Below are 24550 nucleotides of genomic sequence, written 5' to 3' on the forward strand. Positions count from 1 at the left end.
ACATCGTCAGGACACCCTCGCAGCAGTGCGGCTCCTCGTCCGGTTATTGACGTCTTACCTCGTTCGACTATGGGTCTCCAAACCACGTTAGGACGTAGCATCTTAAGAATTTATCTGTTCTCACTTCGGCGACGGAGGAGTCCTTGGTCAAAATAGAGTGTAAATACAGTCGTACTTCACGGGAACTGGAAAGAGAAGAGTGGATACCATAGTGTACGGGATGTCAGCTGATAGCGGCGCCCGGCGTCACATTGGAGGGTAGTATCAGCCTGGTCAGCAACAGAGTCTGCAACGATACCGTAGCAGACGGAGCCTGGATAGTCGTGGTCGTGGCACCATTGTAGGGGAAGACAGTGTTCGCGGTGAGCGTGACATCTTAGGCGCGACGGGCGTTATCAGCGTGGCGGCTAGCAGCACCAAGGGCCCACATCAGCAATCTTACCAGCTTGTCACTGCAGCAGACGCTGTTATGTTCGGCGGTGAGATTGAGACGGCCGTCGTCAGCTCGAAAGGCGTCTCGATGCCCTGTCGCGTCGCGCAGTATCGTGCTCGGTGGCCCTCTCGAGGTCGCCGCCGTCAGCGCGGGAGGCACCGGCGCCAGCGTGGCAGTCAGCTACATCGGTGAACAGCATCAACAGAGTTCGCGGCGTCGTCACGGCAAACGCGGCAGGAAAATTAGCGACGCCTTCGCGGCAGCCGCAGTATTGCGCTCGGTGGCGCGATGAAGGTCGCCGCGTCTGCAATCTTACCTCGTGCGATCGAGGCGACATCAAGGCGCCAGCATGAGCGTGTCGGCCGACGACACCGGTGGAAAACTTCAAGTAGCTTGCGGCGTTGTCACGGCAGACGCAGCAGAAGGATTGCGACGCCTGTGCAGCGGTTAACAGTATTACGCTCCGCATCACCACTGAGGCGCCAGCATAAGCGTGGCGGCCAGCAATACTGGTGGACAGCTTCGGCAGGGTCGCGTCTCGCGTCGTTGTCACGGTATATGAACGCTCTACATCACCATCGAGGCGCCAGCATAAGCGTGGCGGCCAGTGATACTGGTGGACAGCTTCAGCAGGATCGCGGCGTTGTCACGGCAGATGAGCTCGCTGCATCACCATCGAGGCGCCAGCATAAGCGTGGCGGCCAGCGATACTGGTGGACAGCTACAGCAGGTGGACAGTCAGCAGGATCGCGGCGTTGTCACGGCAGACGAACGCTCTGCATCACCATCGAGGCGCCAGCATAAGCGTGGCGGCCAGCGATATTGGTGGACAGCTTCAGCAGGCTCGCGGCGTTGTCAAGGCAGACGCACGCTCTGCATCACCATCGAGGCGCCAGCATAAGCGTGGCGGCCAGCGATACTGGTGGACAGCTTCAGCAGGATCGCGGCGTTGTCACGGCAGACGAACGCTCTGCATCGTCACCATCGAGGCGCCAGCATAAGCGTGGCGGCCAGCGATACTGGTGGACAGCTTCAGCAGGATCGCGGCGTTGTCACGGCAGACGAACGCTCTGCATCACCATCGAGGCGCCAGCATAAGCGTGGCGGCCAGCGATACTGGTGGACAGCTTCAGCAGGATCGCGGCGTTGTCACGGCAGACGAACGCTCTGCATCACCATCGAGGCGCCAGCATAAGCGTGGCGGCCAGCGATACTGGTGGACAGCTTCAGCAGGATCGCGGCGTTGTCACGGCAGACGAACGCTCTGCATCACCATCGAGGCGCCAGCATAAGCGTGGCGGCCAGCGATACTGGTGGACAGCTTCGGCAGGATCGCGGCGTTGTCACGGCAGACGAACGCTCTGCATCACCATCGAGGCGCCAGCATAAGCGTGGCGGCCAGCGATACTGGTGGACAGCTTCAGCAGGATCGCGGCGTTGTCACGGCAGACGAACGCTCTGCATCACCATCGAGGCGCCAGCATAAGCGTGGCGGCCAGCGATACTGGTGGACAGCTTCAGCAGGCTCGCGGCGTTGTGGCGGGGGCAGAAGGTGGCCGCGCTGGTAGCCTGCGTATTGACGACTGATCACTAACGGCACGGCGCTCGCGTCGGGGCAGCAGCAGACATACTTACAGCGTCGCACGCGGCGCCTATGCGGCGGCCACAACGTTGTTCGGCGGCACCGCAGAGATGGCCATCGTTAACGAGGAGGCAACTTCTACGCAACCTCGGCGGCGCCGACGCGGCGGACAACACTGCCGCGGTCAGCGGCGCTATCGCAGCGCTACAGTAAGTTTCGGCGCCGACACGTGGCTTGGGGCCTCCGCACCGAATCGGAAACCGAACATATTCTTTCTAAAATAATATGAATCTGCTCACCCATTCGTCGGAGAAATTCAAACCTCCTTGGAGCGCGGTATTCCTCCACCGCGCCCGCCGCCGCCGCCGCAGCCCGCAGGTCGCGCAGCACGCGGTCGCGAAGCACGTGGTCCCCGGAGCACGTGGTCCCCGGCGGAGCAACTTACCTACGTTACCGCTTATATTCTCGCGCGAAACTTTTAATACGCGGTAACGATTTTTGCAGCATGGAACTTTCTTACAAAAATTTCATAATTCCGAAATTTCGAGACACCATGCTGTAAAAATGTTCGAACGGAATACGCGACAACCGGTCACTTCGGCGTTCGACGAAACAATGAGGGTGGCTGGTGGCGAGTCGGGGCGCGGGGGGCCTTGTGTTGCAGGTGGGGAAAAACGGGACTACCAACATCGCGGCGGTGAGACGCCGGAGCGACTTACAACGAACGATGGCGCCATCTATCGGTCCGATGCGACGTCTACGACGTACTCTCTATAAAGACCTCGGATATACAAACGGCACAAATAATATGAGTGTAATTTTATAGTGACCAATGAGCTATTTGGGTCTGTAATTCTAACAATTTCCGTTGCAAAAGTCACATAATTGAAGGTAGGCTAAGTTGATATTATTTATGAAATTATTTGGATACTAAAATGTTTAATTTTGTACAGATTATATGTCATGTAAGTACAGAAAAGTATTTTTGGGTGGCCTGTTTCTTGTTTTAACCAAATTACCAATAGTGTAAATAATACAAGTATGTATGACCAGTTCCCGGCAACTTTGTACATAGCCACGTCAGCAAATTTTAATTGATCCTATTTTGTTACCAACATTTAGTAATATAAGTCGACTTTCGTAAGATATACACAGGTTAATTGTTATAATTAAGAAAATATAGATACTAGAGAACCTTAATGACGAAATAAAACTTAGTAAAATCTCAATTCATCAACAAAATCTTGATAACAAAATAGGAATTAATAAAAACAAGTTTAACTTTTTCCTTAATTTTTGTACAAACTTTTCGAGAACTGCTGGTATACGTCTTGATTTTATTTATTCCTTTTGTGATTAATAATTATCTTAATTTCACTGATATACATAGTTTTGGCCCTCATCATATTTCGTGTTACCTTCATTTTATGCTCATCTTATCTTATCTTAAATCTGCGGGGGCCCTTACGGATACACTTCGACCCATCGGGATCTTTTGTGCAATTACCCCCTACGATCCTAAGATCCTTCAGCTATTCAGGAGCTTCTCGACCATCTCCACGTATCGGATGATGAGGCTCATGGGTAGCTCTCTGAAGTCCTTCGGTGCCAGGTAGCCTGCTCCAAAGTTCTTCATTCTTTGTCTGGCGAGGGCGTGACATTCACACATTAAATGTCTGACGGTCTCTTCCTCTTCGCCACACATGCGACAATCAGTGTTGTCGGCGTGTCCCATCTTGGCCAAAATTCCTTTGACCCCGTAATGGCCTGTGAACACCCCCGTTATAATTTGGAGTTGTCTTTTGCCTAGCTTCCCTAGCTTTTTGCTCCATCCAGAGTCTACCCTCTGCATAAAGATATGCAGAGGCTGCATATGCTCATCTTAATCCTTAAAGAGTTTTTAGAACTTTATTTTTCTTTCATGACTTCCTATCTAATTCATAAAACTTATTTATTTATTTTATCCTATATTTTTTTCACAGCAATGCCCAAAAATACCCTCGAAGAGCAGAAACGAACTTGCGAGATGGCCGCCTACTTCACGCACTGCAAACTCCAGCCGGTCCACCAGATCCTCACCTTGAGAACTGCTCTCAACATGTTTTTCAAGCTCAAGAACTATAGAACCGCTGCCTCGTTTGCTAGGAGGTTGCTTGAACTTGGACCTAGGCCTGAAGTAGCTCAACAGGTAAAGTATCTATCATAATCGCTATAAAATGCACTTTACAATTAGGTCTATCGGATTTTGACCTCCTTCTCCTCCTCGGCTCCTTGTAGCGGAAAGGAAGATATACCGGAAAATCCTGGGACCTGTCAAGAGAGATGACGGCACGTGGAGGATAAGGAGGAATACCGAAATAGAGGAGTTGGTGGGCGAAGCGAACATCATCGGCGTAACCAAATCCCACAGACTTCGCTGGTTCGGCCACCTACTCAGAATGGGAGAGGATCGGGCTGCCAAGAGGGCGTATCTGGGAAGACCAACTGGTGGCCGCCCGGCGGGTCGGCCCAGATACCGCCGGGCAGACAGCGTGATGGCGGATCTGTGTCAGCTACAAGCCGATAATTGGCAGGAAGCTGTGCAGGATCGGGATAAGTGGCGTGCTCTCGTTTTGGAGGCCAAGATCCTCTTTGGATCACAGTGCCATACTAGTTAGTTAGTTGGATTTTGACCTTGAGAACTGCTCTTAATATGTCTCTGTATAATGATAAATGCAAATTCAACTCTCGTTGCATCTAGTCGCGTGATTTCCACTCATTGTTTTCCTTTGGTTTGAATATTAAAAGCTTTTTGTATTCAAGACTGTCACTAAGGCCTTTTTTTAACGAGGGGAAATGCTTTACTCATACCATCCCAGTCGCAGGGACCGGCCTGGGATGGTTATGTGGGACTCCCATATAGGCTAATGAGACCCATGGTTTACCCACTAACGCCGTGTCTTGCGTGGGCGACGGTCGCGCGACCGTCGCCGTCGCGTCTCATACTTCCATATCGATAAGGTTTGATTTCGTATGCGTCGCATCGCCGTCGCGCGAACATCGCGCGACCGTCGCCCACGCAAGCCACGGCGTAAAACCCCTCGATTGCCGCTTCAGGGCTATAGAGGTCGCAGGCACGTTTCGGTCCTTTTCCGGTTTCACTCCTCCGCAACCACTAATGCCTAGCCTGTGAGCACTGTCGATAACTTTATCTAAAACCTTGTTGGCTAAACATAAGTATAGCATATAATGGTTCTCCATCGTATTTACTCGGAAATGTTCGTATTTGTCGTGTTGTCTCGATCAACGTTAATACGTCTTGCACTGAGCTTGACTGAAATAGCATGACACGTTCGTGAGTTTCCGAAAACTACGAAGGAAAAACTTTTCGCACTACATATGTAACCAACCAGGGCTCGGATACCGGTAAAATTTTCAAACCGTTATCATGTACTTGCGGCAAAACCTTTAAATTTCGTTTACGCTTGAAAACCGCTATTTTTAAACCGGCTTTTAGGGGAACGCTTTCATAAAGGTTTCGTTCTATTAACCGGTTTAGAACAAAATAAACCGGTTTATTCCGCAATATGATAGGTAATACTGTTATAACCAAACAAAAAAAGTCGCTGCGTGAACGTAGGTATTTACGCGGTGCCGGTGCGTCTTGCCGCTCGTCGAATAAACCGGTTTATTTCTGTTAATATAAAGTTCTCATAACTTTCACGTTCTTTAGAAAGTTCGGAGTAAAATCGAAATAAACGCGGTCCTGGGTTCGAATCCCGGTAAGGGCATTTATTTGTGTGATGATCACAGATATTTGTTCCTGAGTCATGGATGTTTTCTATGTATATAAGTATGTATTTATCTATTTAAGTTTGTATATCGTCGCTTAGCACCCATAGTACAAGCTTTGCTTAGTTTGGGGCTAAGTTGATCTGTGTAAGGTGTCCCCAATATTTATTTATTTATTTAAAAAATAAACTGTTTCCGAGCCTTGTAACCAACTTCAATAATCTCCTATTTCTCAGGCAAGAAAAATCCTCCAAGCCTGCGAAAAAACCCCAACCGACGAGCACCAACTCCTCTACGACGAACACAATCCCTTCACCATCTGCGGCATCAGCTACAAGCCGATATACCGCGGCAAGCCCGAGGAGAAGTGCTCTCTCTGCGGTGCTCGTATCTGCCGGAGCACAAGGGGAAGCTCTGCGCCGTCTGCGGAGTCGCCGAGGTCGGCAAGGACGTGCTGGGCCTGAGGATCTGCCCGCTGCAGTTCACTAGATAATGCCTATGTTGTAAGGATAGAATTAAACTATTATTATAATCGAGTGTTTTTATTAAAGTTATGTAACAGTTTTGTGCGGTTTGTTTTAAGTAATAACAGTTTTTCTCTTAAACGCTATCCTATTTATTACAATAGTTTTATGAATATAAGTAATTTCTTTGAATATAAGGGCTAGTGGTCAACACGACCCAATAACCCTTGTTCATAGTTGATGTATAATTTTTCTAACTTAGTGACTAATTTTAAATTATACCTTACCATTTTTGAACATCAAGAACTAAAAATAAGTCAGTTGTCGTACTTGTATCGCAAAACAACATAGGTATTAAGTTTTAATATTGCCATACATTATATACGCCTATAACATAGATAAAGAAAAAATATTATTGCGAAGTCGTAATAGTCATTTGTTTTACAAGGGGGCAAAATTGTTGTTTAACCGCACGTGCGAATATTGATATTGATACCAGAGCAAGCGAAAGATTCCAATATTAAAACGCGAGCGTATTGAGTGGTTCAAAAATTGGAATCTTGAGCGTTGCGAGGGTTTTGAGGCACGAAGTTAAACAAACTTTGCCACCGAGTGAAACACAAAATGTTTCACCACACCAACACGAACAAAATACTGACTATAAAACATCAAACTAAATCAAATCCATCAATTTATCTAATATTTATGATTCAAAATCATCATTTAAAGGTGATTTCTACCAGTCAGCTTAAGACATCAAGTTAAAATTTTTATGAAATAACTTTGCACTCTTGTGGATAAAATGCAATTTTGCTATCTGTTTTCGAATAGCAAAGTTTTTAAAAGCCTTTAACAATTGGTGTGGTGAAAAGGAATATAATATAGTTTTTTTTTGGTATAAAACAATTACGGGTTATAACAATAGAACAAATTCTATAAATAATTTCTTAATTATATTTTTTAGACATCAACTGGTTTAGGCTCCTCCTCATTATTAGACCTGAAAAATATTAATCATATAAAAAACAATTGATTTTTTGCTAGAAAATAAAAAAGGAAGGAATAGCGATCAAACTTTAATGTGGATTTAACAATTAAGGGCATAAAGAAAACGAAATTGTGATATTGCAGTGGCAGGTTGCGAGCCCATCGCCCACGCCACAATTTAACCCATACCCCACAGTCGACTTCTACGACACCTACGGGAGGAAAACGGGGTGGTGAAATTCAATAGGTACATAAATAAAGTAACAGTACCTGGGCGACCAAGCTTCGCTCGGAGTTCAAAAACTGGAAAATTCTCGTTTCCTGGGATCTAAAACTCATTGTAAGCTAAGTAGATCGATTTTTCACCCCCGATTTCCCCCACATAACAAATTTCAGCGAAATCGTTCGAACAGGGGACCGATTGACATAAATTCGCCGTTCGAAAGTCGTAGCATTACGTTGTTTTCCATAGACTTTCGTTGCGTGCGTTCGAGATTCAGAAATCGGCCCCTGTTTCCGAGATCGCCTGTATAGATACATATACATAAATAGGTGTACAAGAATTGCTCGTTGAATCGAAGGTATTAGATATAATAGACGTACTTGTTAAGCATCTCCTGTATCTCATCGAAGGTCTTGCCCTTGGTCTCGGGCAGGAAGGCGGCCGAGAATATGAACCCGAAGCCGCAGCACACCGCCAGGATCCAGAACGCCGTGTAGATGCCGTACGACGCCTCTACTTCGCGGAAGAATCTGAACAAATGTGGTTTATAGTGAGTTTTATGGTATGACGTAGGCTATGTGCGTTTTCAGATTGCATCGAACTTATTGACATAACTGTGTATCTCAACAGTTCTCAAAGTTTGTACAAAAAATTAAGGAAAAAGTTACATTTGTTTTTTTATTCCTGTTTGCTTATTACCTACCAAGATTTATTTGATGAATTGAGATTTTAATAAGTTTTATTTGGTCATTAAGGTTAATTATAACAATTATCCTGTATATATCTTACGAAACTCGACTTATATAACTTATATAATAATATTACTAAATGTTGGTAACAAAATAGGATCAATTAAAATTTGCTGACGTGGCTATGTACAAACTTTTTGAGAACTGCTGGTCTATATATTTTTTTACACATTCAGTGCCATTTCTATTTTCAATGTAAAATGAACCCGACTGGCGGGTTCTTGGTCATGAAATTGTTAAACAAAACTTCTTCTAAGGAACCAGGACATTACCGGTGAAGAAAATATTTTGAGGAAACCGCACTAATCTCAAACCTCTGAGTTGAAAGATCAGATGAAATAGTACAAATTGGAAAGCTGAAATATTAAGCATGCGTAACTTACGCATGTTCACACTAACGAGCGAATTCTCATACACAAAATGTGGCGTTTTTATATTATCCGATCCGATGTCGGATGTAGGAAGGATTTCAAAGACAAAAATCAAAGATGACGGCTTAAATATATGGGATATCGGTCCTACATCCGATATCGGATCGGATAATGTGAAAACGCACAGATGAACTTTGAAGCTTTCTTACCTTGTCCATACAAATCCAGCGAGCCAGCACATGAATGAAGCAATGCCGCTGGCTAGGCACTTGGTTCGCACGGGGAACATCTCCGCTACAAGGATCCATGGCACTGGGCCCACACCTGTAAATAGTCATTCGTTAAAATCATCGATTGAAACGTGCTCCAGTAAAAGGTTGGTTAAGACAATAATCCTTTAAAAAGATAAAGCGACGAATGCGCTTATAAAAAGTCAAATAAATAACCATGCCGGCTCTAACCTTACCCACGCCTCAGCCTCGAGAAGATTTCAGTCCCCCTTCAGTTGGAGGAGAGTATCCACTGTGGGACCATCTATAGTTCGTCGTTAGAGCGTCTTTTTGCTTGAGTAACATTGTCTTACTTTTTACTTGACAACGGCACAAGTAAATAAGTGGGTAGCGACAAATCCGGATTTAATAACTCTAAGCACTTGGTATGGTTGAGTGTTTGTCAATAAGTCCCTCCGGTCGAACCTCTGTATCTTCTGGCCGAAGACCATAAGAAATGAGGATTTGTGGAATATGTGCCGACAACCTCCGATCGCCCAAGAAGTGGCTCTGTGGAAATGCAGATGGATCGGTCATGCCCTTCGAAGAGGAGCTACCAATAGCGCCAGTATCGCGTTTGAGTCCGCCTCAAGGAGGAAAGCGAGCCCGCAAAAGCCCCGTACACACCTGGAGGCGAAACGTAGAGAACGGCTGCGGGATTTCGGACTGAGTTGGAACGAGGCCAGCATCAAGGCGGTGGCTCAAGATAGAAAGGCGTGGAAGGATCCTGTGGAGGCCCTTTGCACCTATGGGGTGTCTTAGGACATTCAACAACAACAACAACAACTTGGGATGACACTTGGAAATCATAAAAATGTGATATTTATAATAACTCTTCCACAATGTTCTATCAAACACAGTGATGGTGTAACTCTACAAACTTCTACAAACAAGAGGTTTATTCGTTGGTACATAGACTTAATTATTTGATATGTAAACATAGAAATATATACAATAAAGACTAATAAAATACTATAAGATAAGTAATTAAATAAAAATAGGGTCTTAAGTCGTCACTTATATATGTTATAGTGCCCAGAAGGCTGCCAGTGTTATCTCTTTGGATAGTCAGACTTAATCTCTGATTGAAGTATAGCTGCCAGCTCTCTGGTCACCAGAGGCATCCACGAGGCGCTGGGATATCTCTTTAAAAAGAGATTTGGAAATCGACCATGTGACTCTCCCTTGAGTCATAAGCAGGATCTCAAAATATATCCCTTCTCCATCTCAAAACCGTTGCCAGATTCTTGGAAACCTAGGAGGAATTTAGGTAGCGAATGCTTTCAAAATAACATTTAGGACGGGCAACTTACCAGCTACAAAATTCCAAAAAACCTGCGGTTTAGTTTTACCTTTATGAACACAAGTTACTAACTAAGAACTTAGCTTAGGAGATAATCAGACCTTACCTAAAGTGAACAGAATCATGTAGAAGACAAGACAGACGAGCGGCGCCGCGGCAAACGAGCTGACGTCCACCTTGAAGTGCAGGTCCAGAACTGCGTACACTCCGATCAGGAACTGGTGGAAGAAATGGTGATTTTTAGAAATATATGTGATAGTGTTTATTGAAACGTCCCACTTTGTAATGAATAAACTGACGCAGCGGATCTTTATAGCAATCGACAAAGTGGGGCGTTTTACTAAACTCGCTCAACTTTTGAACTTAATTCTCGTCACGCTTCTTTTTGGGGGTCTAAAAGGTAACTTACTTTTGCCATCGACATCCTTTTGTTAACAAAGTCATGAAAGGTTGCCAGGCGCAACTTCGCTTCGCTTTCTTAGCGTCTTCAGAAGCATTTGAAGAATTGCATGTCGTAAGCGACATTCTCGTGGAATGCCCCTTTGATTAATCCATACTAATATTATAAATGGGAAAGTGTGTGTGTCTGTTTGTTTGTCCGTCTTTCACGGCAAAACGGAGCGACGTATTGACGTGATTTTTTAAGTGAAGATAGTTGAAATGATAGAGAGTGACATAGGCTACTTTTTGTCTCTTTCTAACCCCCCACTTCCCTAGAATGGGGGGTGGAAGTTTGTATGGAGCATTCCGCAATTTTCGAATTTAACGCGAATTTGTAAAATACAAAACGAACCACTAACGTGTCAGGTTTTTTTATAATAAATTTTTGTAAGTGCTCACTCAGCGAAGCCGCGAAAGGCTAAAAAGCTAGTTGATTTATAAAGCTTTAAATTATGTCCTCTATGCGCCTACACTATATCGAAGGGCAAATTATCTCAGTTCGCATCTTTTATTTTCGTATAATTCAAAACCCCAGCTAGAAAGGCGATCGGCCGTCGGACATACCAGTCTAGAAACCGGCTCGATCGGTCGTCTATATTTACAATAAAGTAACTTTTGGAAGCCGTCTAGTAAAGAAACGTTTTACCCAATGGTTTTCCTCATTTGATAAGTTATTTAGCCTTGTGTAATTTGTTTACGAGTTAGTGTTAAATAATGCGTGGTAATTTGATGTTGGGTAAGTTTTACAATTATTTATTTTAACCTTGATTATATTGTAGGAAGTTAATAAGTTATTTTATTTGAAGTTGACTGTCTAAATTTAAATTAGGCTTGTTTAAAATGGCTGTCCGCAAAATATCGTCACTACTTTAAAAAAATCTCGTATCTCACGCTGTTCATCAAAGTTAAAAACGCAGTAAGTCTATATGCATTCCATACATACTTACTACAATTTTCTTTTCATTGACAGACGAAGATACAAGTTTTTTTAAAGTAGTGACGATATGTAAGTTAGGTACCTACTCACGTTCATAATTTTCTTAAATCGTGGTACAATGATAGGTGATACTTATTCGTGAAACACTCTTGTGCATAGGTATCTTGTCTGATGCCTATATATAAATATAAAACTGCCTATTGATATATAAATATTTCGTTCACACATTATCCGAAAATATAACAAAAATAAATTCTTAGAGGAAGACAAAACGATCTAAGTAATTTGATTAGTTAAATTAAACCACCGATTTTACAAGTCATAAGTTTATGCTCAAGTCAAACTTATATCCCTGTTAACTAATAACTTATAATGCTTATATTAACGTTCCAGAAATGAATTCTAAAGCCTGGATCATCCTGCTAGCTGCCATAGCGGTCAAAGCCGACCCAACATGCACCCACCAAGGCACCGACATCGTGTGCACTAACGAAATCTCGGACTATATCCTCAAACGGGGCCTCGTTTCAGAACACAGCAGTATAACCGGTATTACCCTCCGAAACTGCAGAATAACACACATCGAACTAGAGTCTTTCCATAAACTACCCGCTTTGGAGTACCTCGATCTCAGCGTCAACAAGATATCTCGATTGGAACTAGGCGTTCTGGATGGATTCAAAAAGACAATTGTCCTAAATATCTCCCATAACAGATTGACAGAGTTCCCTTTAGGCGTATTCGATCAGAAACCTAATCTGGAAATACTTGACTTAAAAGGGAACAGATTGGAAAACCTAGAGCTTGGTGTGTTTGACCCTTTACATAAGCTGAGACACCTAGATTTATCCAGCAATAAAATTAAAGGAAGAAGCCAAAATCCATATATTTTCGACCAATCAACGCAGATCAAATTCATGGATTTTTCAAGGAATGACATGAGTGGTACGCCAGAGAATATGCTAGCCGCTTTTGAAGTTATTGATTTTCTGAATTTAGATCGCTGTTCATTGTCAGAAGTACCCAAGTTCGCTACTAGATCAAATTTACGTACGATGAAACATCTCCTACTGTCAACGAATGAGATAACAAAACTTGACAATCCTGCAGTTTTCTCGTATTTAGAAAACTTGGAGAAACTAAATCTAGTCGCAAATTATATAACAGAAGTGCATCAAGACGTTTTCAAGCCATTGAAGAAAGCACAAGAGATACTTTTGAGTCACAATAAGATGGTAAACATTCCAGAGACTCTGTTCCAAAATATGCGTTATTTGACCAATATTGATTTATCGAACAATTTTTTAGAAAATGTTCCAGTTAACGCATTTCGCGGTACAAAATTGAAAGTACTGAACTTATCTAATAATCGGTTCACTTACTTACAAGACAATTTCAACTTAGAATTGAGGAATTCTGGAGTAAAGTTATCGCATTTATTCTTTCAGAATAATCCGTGGCAGTGTGCGTGTCTTAATGATATTTTAGTGGAAATTAAAAAATACGAAATTCATTATAATGGTGATAAATATGACGGGCGTCGTCCTGTTTGTGTTACTAACGAATTTGCTTGCAAAAGACAACCGAGCTTTAATGAATTTTATAGTGATCTTTATGATAACGTTATTTAATAAACGGGCAAATATCTTATGACTTGGTTTATGACTTTGTAATTGTTTTAGAAAAAACTTTATTAAATGCTAATTAAACTCCTTACATCTTTGAATGATTTCCGCGCCATCTAGCGCGATCGATATAAAACTCATTTTACTGAATTTATTCCAGGGTTCGGCCATAGATGGAGCCACTGTACTTGATTATGATTCGAAATAAATATATTTTTTTTAATAAATAAATTTTATCTTAAAAGATTGCTAAAATGCAAATCAGCAGGGCAATCATGGTCGCGCGATAAATGATAAAACATCAGGCCGTCCCTATCGCAGTATTTGTAAGTGCGATAGGGACGGCCCGATGTTTTATCATTTATCGCGCGACCATAATTGCCTGCCTGAGGACTGCGAGGATAGGGCCAGGAATAGCGAAGTAGGTACTTAAAAAGATAGTCATGTTCCCAGTATAGATGAGATGAGACAACTTACCAGGAAAATGGTAAGCCCAAGCGAAGTGGTCCACATGAGAAACTTTCTGCCGAGCCTGTCCACCACCAGCGGAGTGATGCAGCTTGTTATGACCTGCGAAAATAACTCATTAGACATGAGATAACTCTTGACGCCTTAGTGCGTTTTCATACCGGATTTTTTTATACCAATGTATAAAAATGGATACCAATGGATGGATATATTAATGTATGTAGGAAGGATTCCAAAAGCAAAAATCCAAGATGGCGGCGCCTTTAATATACATATGGAAAACGCTCTTAGGGGTACCTCTTAGTCAAACATAGGAATACATTAATTATCTTCATAGGAATATATTAAGTGCTCGAAGCGAATCCAATACCAGAGTTTTCCGTCTTTGTACAGGTAGATAATTATGTAACTACGAACAGAGAACCTGCCGAACGGGGTTCCTGTACTCAAAATTAATAAATAGTTATCAAATTTGAAAACAGCTCTGTAAATCTATTAGGAACTACTAATTTACAGCTAACATTTTGGTACTCTGGGTGTTAGAACACATAAATATGTGTAACTTAATATTGACTAGGTCTAGGACCCATCTTTAATATGTTTATATGGTCCCACTAACCTGAACACAGCCCATGAGGATGGTCCCGTTGGCAGCCGACATCTTGGTCCCGACTTTCTTCAACAGCTCCTCCATATAGAAGAGTAATACGTCGATTCCGGATAGTTGCAGCAGCATAGCTAGGAACACGCAGATACCTGGAAATTTTAATATACGTGTAAGAAACTGTATTGACAAAAATAAAATGCAAAAACCCCTACCAAAAGTGGTAGTAAGGAAAATATTCCATCTACCGACCGTTCAAATGTCCACCACAATCAATGTGGGGATCAGAATAACATGTAACACTTTGTTATTTTAATAAACATTTCAATGTTTCAATAGGGATGTTGACTACACAAAAAAATGGCATTTTGTTTAGTCTGTCAGTTAGATCGTCATATATTTTTAATTGTGAACACTGAACTGAAATAAATACTGAACATATATTTTTCGCTTTTTCTAATTAATGAAAAAATACAAAGATATAGAGCATCAAAGTTCCGGAGTGGGGGCTTGGGACGTCACTTCTAAGTAAAAATTGTATGTACCTGGGCGTAACGTCACGCGAAACTTCAACGCACTGTACCGTCGTAATTTTTCGTTTACGAGAAAAAAAAATACGTGTCTAAAAATTCTTTGATAATCTAACTGATAGACTAATTAGTTTTTTTAGTCATCTCGCCTATTGAGGACAATACTGACCTAACGCCTTGACGTTACCCCTGGTAGCCCACAGGTCCTTAATCCTGGGTTCCTCCTTGAACTCCCGAGCTACCATGGCTTGCAGTCCATCCAACTCTGCTTGCACTGCGTCTTTTGACGATCCTCGTAAGCTTTGGAGTACCTTTGAGGCTTCTTCTGTGTGGCCTGAAAAAAGGTATGAGATTAAACCAAAACATAATGATACTAAATGTGTGATATACAAAACTTTATCGCCGATTTTACAGTCTATCAGAAAAGTGCAGAAATTTGAAAGCGGCAACATTGTAGTGTCTTTTTTCCCAATCGATTTATATTAAAAGAACGGAGTTTCTATGGCTATATACCAGAAACTGATCAGGGTGTGTAGCCAAGGTTACAATCGTTCGCTCCCTTTCGACAGCATATGTGTGCTTGCGCATAAGCCAAGACAGGCGTTTTTGACATATCGACCAAGCCACTGTCTATTATGCATTATGTGAAAGTTTAATCGAGTAATTTAGCCCTCCCTCGGCTGATCCCTAGTGCTCCGAAGCCAAAGATTTTGCGAAGGCGCTTGCGAAATAACTAGGGGTTGTGATTCTAGATCGTACCTGGTCCAACGAATATCATTGGCTAAAGGTACAACGTGGGAACGCGGCTGGTATTTTGGGAACGTTAGTTCTGGGTAAGTACCAACCGGGTTTATATTAGGTGTGTGTTTTTTTCTATGTGTTCTTGAATTTAATGATGCCTGTTGCGGATAGCGTATGTTACGAGTCATCATTTGAACACAAACATTACAAGCTAAATAAAAGTGCATAAAAAGTGTAGATGATAATGTAAAACTTCATGACCGGGGTATTTTCCAAGGTCAAAAAGCCTATGCGTCGGTATGCGCATTAATCGTCTGTCATTCACAAATCAATTCATCGTCACGCTTCACTGGTTTACCTTAAATTAACGCACTTTTACAAGATTGGTGGATTAAAATAGCTCTACGAAGTAGAGATAAGATATAGTTTAAGTTTAAGTAGAGAAGATTTATGTTTGCAAGACTTGATGAATGACTTGTAAATGAAGAGTGAATTGGCTCATGGCGGATTGGTTCCAGTATATCATGAATTTGTTTATGCGATTTTGCTTATCTTATTCAAATATCGAAACATTTTGCATGATTGCGATAATTGTGACATTTCTGACTTAATTGGGCCATTTTTTTTTTTTCAAGATATAAAAAACTCGACAGTGTAGCGTTGATGAAGAGTAGAGAGTGACACACATTAAAATATAAAGAGTGGCAGAAGCTGAGAAATCTTTCCAGACCAGATAGGCGTCTCAGGCAAGAACCAGGTAAAAGGTATGTAGAATAACGACGGGATCCTCGGGACGGGGTCGGGGCTGGTGCAGCAGTGAGTTCCCAGAAGGATGTAAAATGACCTATTGACATTTTGACTCTTGCCTTTCCACTTCTTCCGGGCAAGAACCAGGTAAAAGACAAATAGAACTGGAATAGGATTCTACAAGCAGAAATAAAGCCCAGATTATGTGTAAGGACTAATGAAGATCAAGAGGAAGACAATGTTGATGAAGAGGTAAAAATAATAGAGTAAGATAGGAAGAGTAAAAGCTTATTCACTGAATCTTACCTTTCCAGACCAGATAAAAGGGCGTCTCAGGTAGATACCAGGTAAAAGGTACGTAGAATAACGACAGGATTCCACCAGCAGCAGTCAGGCCCCAGTAAGACGTGAAAGGTCCGATGGCGTACGCTAAGAGGAAACCGACGTTGATGAAGAGGAGGAAAAGAGCGCTTAGGGCGCCTCGGTTTGCGTCCTGGAAGCAATAAAACGAATATATAAGACAGTGTGCAGAAAATCGTCAGTAAAGTTAAAACTATGATTTTTAGTGGCTTCTAATTATTTATTGCGTTGATAAAACACAGGTCAGTACAGCAGAGGAAATGTAGTTTTTCTCTTCTGTGTCTCTGCGACTGCCAGTCTTCTCAGAACTCAGAATAAGGACATACCTCAGAAATCTCTCCAATATACAGCGGTATAGTGGCGAACATCATCCCCGTAGCGCATCCCCACATGAGCCGAGCGACATACAACGTCGGTAAATTGGTGGCCACACCGGCTAATAGGTAGCTAACTGAGGAGGGGCGGAAGACAGGTTGATAACAAACCTCAGAAATCTCTCCAATATACAGCGGTATAGTGGCGAACATCATCCCCGTAGCGCATCCCCACATGAGCCGAGCGACATACAACGTTGGTAAATTGGTGGCCACACCGGCTAGTAACCACCCAAGGAGGAGTGGCAGATTAGTGGCGATGATGATCCAGCGGCGACCGACGTGCTTGGAGAGGGGGACCGTGATGAGAGGACCTGGGGAGAAGGAAGTCACACTTGTATCCAGAACTAAAACGAGTCCAATGCTGATATCAGAGCCAACTTTTATAAGTGACGTGTTTGTTTGCGTGGATTGTAATTTTGCACAAAACTTAATCAATCTGTATAGTACTTACAATTGATATAGAAGTACATTTATATGTACGAACCAATCGCTTGTACCAACTTTGTCATCTTTTAACTAGAATGCGCCTGGGATAGCGCAAAGAACAGTCGAAGCTATTAAGTAGGAGTGCTGAACTAACAGGGATTCCTCATTGCAGAGGGTTCAATTCTGGTGTTCTAATTTAGGAGTTTTAGGTCCTCATCTAACAGACCACCTTGGACTAGCAATTCGATCCAGGACTCTTCCCAGTGGGATTTTTATTCTGTGAAATGACTTACACTTCTTCTATTAGACCGCTGAGGAGGTATGAAACATATCCAGCTCAATCTACTATTTAACTTACCGAACAGTCCGCCCAGGACTAGAAGCGACCCGATCCAGGATTCTTGCTGGTGAGTAGGTGGCACTGCCAAGGGGCTGTCTGGACCGCTGAGGAGAGGCATCACGGGGGACGTCCAGCCCATGGACATCCCCGTGCACAGGCTGCCGTAGCTTGCTGTTGGGACATTACATTTATATTATTTATAAAATAAAGGAAAAACCCGCCGCCGCCGCGCGATTTTGCCCGTGTGGTGATTGAAAATTTCACCACCCCCTTTCTTCCCGTGGGTGTCGTAAAAGTTAACTGTGGGATATGGGTTAAATTGTGGCGTAGGCGAGAGGCTGGCGACCTATCACTGCAATGTCACAATTTGGATTTCTTTTACCCCTTTTTGCCAAAAGTGGCACTGACCTTAGATAAGAATACAGGCGTGAGAGCAGGCAGAAAAGGATACAGGCGTGATTGTTTGTACATATTTATGTATTTTTAGAAAATCTCTAAGAGGTCGTTGGAGAGATCTTTCAGCGGCAACGTATAAGGCTCACTTGGAGTGTATGTAGATGAAAGGGGCAGGGTAGCTATTGCCATAGCCATATGACTCTGCGACCATAGAGTAAGTATGGTAAGTAGGTTAATTTCTTCTTGTATGACCAATGACCATAGATTAACCATAGGTCAATGAACTAATATACCTAGGTAGAGTTAATGGTAAGTGAAACATTTTGTTTTAGGTTTAACATAATAAGGAAAGGTTTGAATAAACGTCGTTTTGACATTGACATGTTAGATCTCTATCGTGTATACACCTACAACATTTTTACCGTGTATTAAAATTGGAATCAGGCCCTGTATATCTATTAAAACTGAATTAACCAGAGCTAATTTCAGGGAGTTATATTTCTGACAGTTGAATCTGTTCGTTGAAATAATATCATAATCTGTGGACCTACTACACGACACAAGAAACCGGAAAAGTAATAATTTTTCCAATATTTCAAATACATGCTCCTAATAAATGTTACATCAATTACTTAGGATCAGATATCTAACAAGCCATGAAGAAATAAACATAAGTGTTGTTATAAAGAGCAAAATAAATTATTCAAGCATGACTTAATTGAGTTATGTTAATTGTACTAGATTTGTATCAGCGGTATAATCACGAGGTTATTGCAATCAGTTTCTATAATATATGCTTTTGCAGCATGAAGTTATAAACGAAACATGCTCAAATCAAATGGTGGTTGAATTGAAACATTAGCTAGCAAATTGATTCTAGACAGGAACTACAAGCAAGCGAAAGGATTTTATGTTTGAACCACGAGCGAATCGTAGGCGGAAATATAAAAAATTGAAGCGAGCATAAACATAGAATCCTAAGCGAAGCGAGTGGTTCAAAGTTTGAATCCTGAGCGCAGCGGGTGTTGCGACTGACAAGAAGTAAAGTAACTTTTCTGCCACAGCCACATATCACACACAAATATTTATACAGATATGTATATCTATCTTAAATTGGTAAAAAACCTTATGTAATATGTAGGTACCTACTAATTTTAACAGTCTAATTATAAGAGATTTTAGTAAATTCTGAGATCTTTATATAAAAAAGGATAAAAGGTGGCAAAATCTTTGGTGAATTATTTATTCGCTGCTATAGATAAGATTTACTTTTATCTCTTTAAGTTATATTTGATATTGGAACCAGTAAGCTGTTTGAATAAAACCACTGTAATGACAATACGAGGAATATGTACTAGAAACGCAAAACTAATTTACAAGATCGTGTCTCGACCGGTGATACTGATGATTGTATAAATTGTATCGATAGTTTTATTTAAATTAACTTAACCTACACGGAAGTTATTGCTATGTAGTAACTAGTAGCAGGTATTGGAACTCTAAAAGGAATCGCTGATGCAAATGGGCCGATTTCAAACGAAATTATTTTTTATATAGGAGGCAAACAAGTAGACGGTAAGCGATCACTGCCGCACATGGACAACCCGAAACACCAGAAGGGTTGGAGGTGCGTAGCTAGCTTTTAAGATGGGTGTACGCTCTTTTCTTGAAGGTTTGAAAGTCGTATAGGTCTGAAAATACTGCAGTTTATTGCTCAGTTTAGACTTGATAAACCCTTTTATTTGCAAGAAAAAACTATACTATATACCTAGTTAACGCAGTTTTATTTTATGCTTAATTTAAAATGACTTATATGTATAAAAAAATTAATAGCTAACTACCTACCTAGCCCTAAATAAGTACAATAAATACCTATTTAAAGTCACATACAGATCGAACGCGATTAATTAACATTATTTTACCTTTTTTTTTGCTGGAACGTCAGTCTTCCGCGACCACGGCCAGTGCAACCTGGCCGAAACGTTGGGAAAAAAGGTAAAATAATGTTAATTAATCGCGTTCGACCTATATGTGACTTTAAATATGTGTACAAAGCGCGAGAACTTAAAGTGTAATAAATACCTAGCCCTAAATAAGCAAAAAGGAGTGTACAAGTTTTTAATGGGTTAGCAACGCGCAAGTGATACTCCTTGAGTTGCAGGCGGCCATAGGTGACGGTGACCGCTTTCCATCAGGCGGACCGTATGCTTATTACCACCGACGTAGTATAAAAAAAATAAGTACATAGTCGATTTGAACATAAACGGGAGTCGATTTTCGATTTAATTCCCATTAAGATTATTTTCTGAAGTAGATGACCACGTGCTGTCTAATCTGTATCAAGCAGGGTTTCCCAAAAATACAGAAAATACTTTTCGGAAACTCCGTAACTACAGATTAATTACAATATTCATTAATGTCGCCTGAGGTTATCGGAAGACAGATTCAGACTGAATAAATAGTAAAGTTTTCAATGTTGTTTTGATACGACGCTGTAGATCACTGATGTTGATTTCGGATGATTTCCCTTCGAAGGGAATATTATTCCCTCTTTTAGGATTTTATCCGAGAACGGCATCGGCACATCATTATGCTGATTGGTGCATGCGAAATGACGACAAATTTCAATTATGATGAATAAGGTTGTCAAGATCATATCAAAACCAAATCATAATGAATTATTGAATTGTTATCGAATATTGCCGCTTGTTTGAAACTGAACGGTACTTCATTACGATTATTTAATGTGTACACAACATTAACTATTAAATTAGTTTAGCCGATCGGCCTTGATCTTGCTGTGGACAACTTTGAACAAAAAGGTTTAGGTATGCAACTAGCTTTAAGACGCAACTGGAGGGGTCAACTACTTCCTCCCTGGTTTTTTGAAGCTAGAACAATTATTTTTTTCAACTCAGATTATTATTTTCTTTTCCCCTCACTAGCTCGGAAACAGGTGTTTTGCCCTTTAATACCAGCGGGTAAAAACGCTTTTTATCCACTAGTGGGTAAAGTAATTTGACCTTGAATAAAGTCAAATTAACTGCTTTAAAATTGATAAAAGTAAGTGAATCTAGTAATAAAGATGATTTACCACCTGTGTAACTACTGGAAGCAGTGATAAACGCATTGTTTGCGTTGTAGTTTCCTCGCTATAGTGAGGGGAAAAGTTTTCTGTTACACTCGGGTGCAAATGTATTTTACTTCTCGTGTGTTAAAAAACTCGCAAGTTCAGGATTCTATTCTCAAACCACTCGCTTCGCTCGTAGTTCAACTATAGCATCCTTTCACTTGCTCGTTTTTCAATTCCACACTCGGCGCTAAAATACAACTTTGCCCCCTTGTATAACAAATAACTATTTTATCGTTGTTGGATTGTTGAGTTTTTTTGTCGGTTTTATTTTTAAAGGCTCATCAGAAACGACCTAATTGATTATGCTGCAAAAAAGGTGTGATATTCAAAGTTGATAATGATAACAATGTCAGATTATTTCATTGTTATTCAGATTGTCAAATATCGGTCCGTGGAAGTTTTGGGGGAGGAAACCGTCGAGAGAGAAATTTAAAGATTTTATCGAAAAATTTTTTTCACCTGAATTGACAACCCATATGTTTTTTCTATAAATCTAGTCAGTAAGTCAGTAAGTAACACGAGTATAATTTTTCAATCTCAGCATTTTCGGCTCCTGTTGCGTCTTAATGAGAAAGAAACTTTTTATTCATTACACTTTTTTTGAACCATAATTGTATTGCGTTGTATAAAAATATAAGGCGGTGATAAAACACCTAAAATGTAGATTGTCGTAAATTAACCTTACAATAAAGTAGAAAAATACTGTCTTGTATGAGACCCCAGAAGCCCGTGAGTTCAAGTCACACCCATTAACCAACACGTAAATGTTTTTTTGGATGCATGGAATATGCCAGCAGTGGTTGTTTTGACACGAGAGTGAAATAGTACATTAAGATACAAGTGAGAAAAAAAGTCGTACGATACACGTGCAAAAAGGAAATTCGTAACTCTTGTCGATTAAAGCACTCCCTTCGGTCGTATTTTAATTTATCGCCACTCTATTTGAACTTCCCTTTTTACGCACTTGTATCGTAATGTACTATTTCAGTACAGATAGTGCTTTTTTATCGCACTTGTATCGTAATGTACTATAATATATTTTTAGTAATTTACTTACCTAATGATGCTGCTAAATATTGACGCCATTTTAATTTAAATTGCGCTTTGAACGTATCAAACATCACTTTGTCATAAAATTCACAATTATAATCACTTAACAAACTATTATAATCACAGTATTTTTATTTTTATTTTGGAACGGACTTTTTAATTTTTTTAATTTAAAATGTTTCAAGTTTCCGAATGTACTTTGTTTTTTTTTAAATTGTTAATGTGTTTGAACGCGTGCACTCTCAGCCATGCCTGTTAATTTGTGGTGGCATATTTGCTTTGTCTCTGGTTCTAGGACCATTCCCTTCACATTTTTTTGTTTTGATTTGTTTGTTATAAAAACTTAATTGCTGTTTAAGTCTGTATTGCTTATAAGACATTTGAAGGTCGCGGAGACGACCGAGGAAATGTTTTCATGTGATAGTTACTTGCTGTATTTTTTACATTTCTTTAAAAAATATGTAGTTACCTATATTGGTATAAAGAGAGATTTTTAGAGACCCTAAGTATAAACACTTTTTATTAGATGATTTTTTCATGCGTCAGCAGTTCTCGAAAAGTTTGTACAAAAATGAAGGAAAAAGTTAAATTTGTTTTTTTTTAATTCCTTTTAGGTTACCAAGATTTATTTAATGAACTGAGAGTATCTATATTTTCTTAATTATAACAATTATCCTGTATATATCTCACGAAAGTCGACTTATGTCACTAAATGTTGGTAACATAATTTTTGAGAAAAAAAAAAACCGTCGCCTTTCGGGTTCTGGTGAAAGCTACTTGCGAGTATTTTTTAAAACTGCTTTTAATGCTTTAATTATTAGATGGCAACACAAATGAATATACGTATAACGTTAAGGTTTGAGGAGTTTCCTCTATTCCTCATGAATCCGATTATATTATAAGAAATCGAAGCTTGACAAACTTTGACTTGAAAACTCAATATGCTTAACAAACATAACTAAATAAATGTCACTGTTCTGAACTTAAATGCATGCTTTTCTTACAAAAATACCAAAGTCACTATGAGTGTGGCGTTCAGATTTGAGGAGTTCGGTTCTGACTATCATCAGCAGTTCCACTGCACCAAATGTCACTGTTCTGGACGTAAGTGCATGCTGTTCTTATAAAATACCAAAGTCACTATAAGCGTGCCGTTCAGATTTGAGGAGTTCGGTTCTGACCATCATCAGCAGTTCCACTGTACCAAATGTCACTGTTCTAGACGTAAGCGCATGCTGTTCTTATAAAAATGGCAAAGTAACTATAAGCGTGCCGTTCAGATTTGAGGAGTTTGGTTCTGGCCATCATCAGCAGTTCCAATGCACCAAATGTCACTGTTCTGGATGAAAGTGCATGCTGTTCTTATAAAAATACCAAAGCCACTATAAGCGTGCCGTTCAGATTTGAGGAGTTCGGTTCTGACCATCATCAGCAGTTCCACTGCACCAAATGTCACTGTTCCGTACCTAAATGCATGCTGTTCCTTTAAAAACAAAAAAATCACCATATGTATGCCTTTCAGATTCGAGGAGTTCCCTCGATTTCTCCAGGATCCCATCATCAGAACTGGGTTCTGCTATGTAATTCTAAATTCAAATTAAACTCTTCTTCGAAAGTGCTAATGTGGTGCTAATATTATGAAGATGTGTCAGTGTCAGCGTTTGTTTACACTTTGCAGAGTCGTCACTCATCAATTTTGACTCTGATGTATCCGATCCATCTCGCGTCCAGAGCAAATACGAGTACTTGACCTATCAGTTTGAATTGGTTCGAAGGTGACATTTCATTTAAATCATCATCGTCATCCTCCTTGCGTTATCCCGGCATTTTGCCACGGCTCATGGGAGCCTGGGGTCCGCTTTGACAACTAATCCCAAGGTTTGGCGCAGGCACTAGTTTTATGAAAGCGACTGCCATCTGACCTTCCGACCTGAAGGGTAACTAGGCCTTATTTGAATTAGTCCGGTTTACTCACGATGTTTTCCTTCACCGAAAAGCGACTGGAAAATATCAAATGACATTTCGCACATAAGTTCCGAAAAACTCATTGGTACGAGCCGGGGTTCGAACCCGCGACCTCCGGATCGAAAGTCGCACGCTCTTACCACTACGCTACCAGCGCTTATTTAAATATCAAAATAAATATCAAATAACTTATCTTACTCTAAATGTATCGAGCAATTACGATAAATATCAGAATAATTAGTGTAACTACCAATGTCC

The 24550-nt window shown here is 41.0% G+C and overlaps 3 protein-coding genes across 3 annotated transcripts in view; 2 read left to right on the forward strand and 1 right to left on the reverse strand.

Annotated features, from left to right (window-relative positions):
- Positions 1–6349, forward strand: part of LOC125238346 (coatomer subunit alpha) — a 36635-nt gene extending 30286 nt beyond the window's left edge. Inside the window, 3 exon segments of the mRNA XM_048145645.1 lie at positions 3998–4203; positions 6023–6164; positions 6167–6349. Coding sequence (XP_048001602.1) covers positions 3998–4203; positions 6023–6164; positions 6167–6279 — 461 coding nt within the window. The 3' untranslated portion in view covers positions 6280–6349.
- Positions 6350–7144: 795 nt separating this feature from the next.
- Positions 7145–22561, reverse strand: LOC125238450 (facilitated trehalose transporter Tret1-like). The gene is made up of 11 exons (XM_048145803.1): positions 22335–22561; positions 17767–17919; positions 17091–17293; positions 16552–16738; positions 14927–15091; positions 14243–14379; positions 13633–13725; positions 10259–10370; positions 8790–8904; positions 7841–7990; positions 7145–7250 (listed from the first exon to the last, which is right to left on the reverse strand). Exons 1-11 carry the CDS (start codon positions 22396–22398, stop codon positions 7211–7213), a joined length of 1419 nt encoding a protein of 472 aa, XP_048001760.1. The 5' UTR covers positions 22399–22561; the 3' UTR covers positions 7145–7210.
- Positions 11146–13242, forward strand: LOC125238451 (leucine-rich repeat-containing protein 70-like). Its single transcript, XM_048145804.1, has 2 exons — positions 11146–11329; positions 11924–13242. The coding sequence occupies exons 1-2, from the start codon at positions 11308–11310 to the stop codon at positions 13159–13161; spliced, it is 1260 nt and encodes a 419-aa protein (XP_048001761.1). The 5' UTR covers positions 11146–11307; the 3' UTR covers positions 13162–13242.
- Positions 22562–24550: the final 1989 nt, after the last annotated feature.

Source organism: Leguminivora glycinivorella, chromosome 23 (genome assembly GCF_023078275.1).
Source record: "Leguminivora glycinivorella isolate SPB_JAAS2020 chromosome 23, LegGlyc_1.1, whole genome shotgun sequence".
Classification (NCBI taxonomy): domain Eukaryota; kingdom Metazoa; phylum Arthropoda; class Insecta; order Lepidoptera; family Tortricidae; genus Leguminivora; species Leguminivora glycinivorella.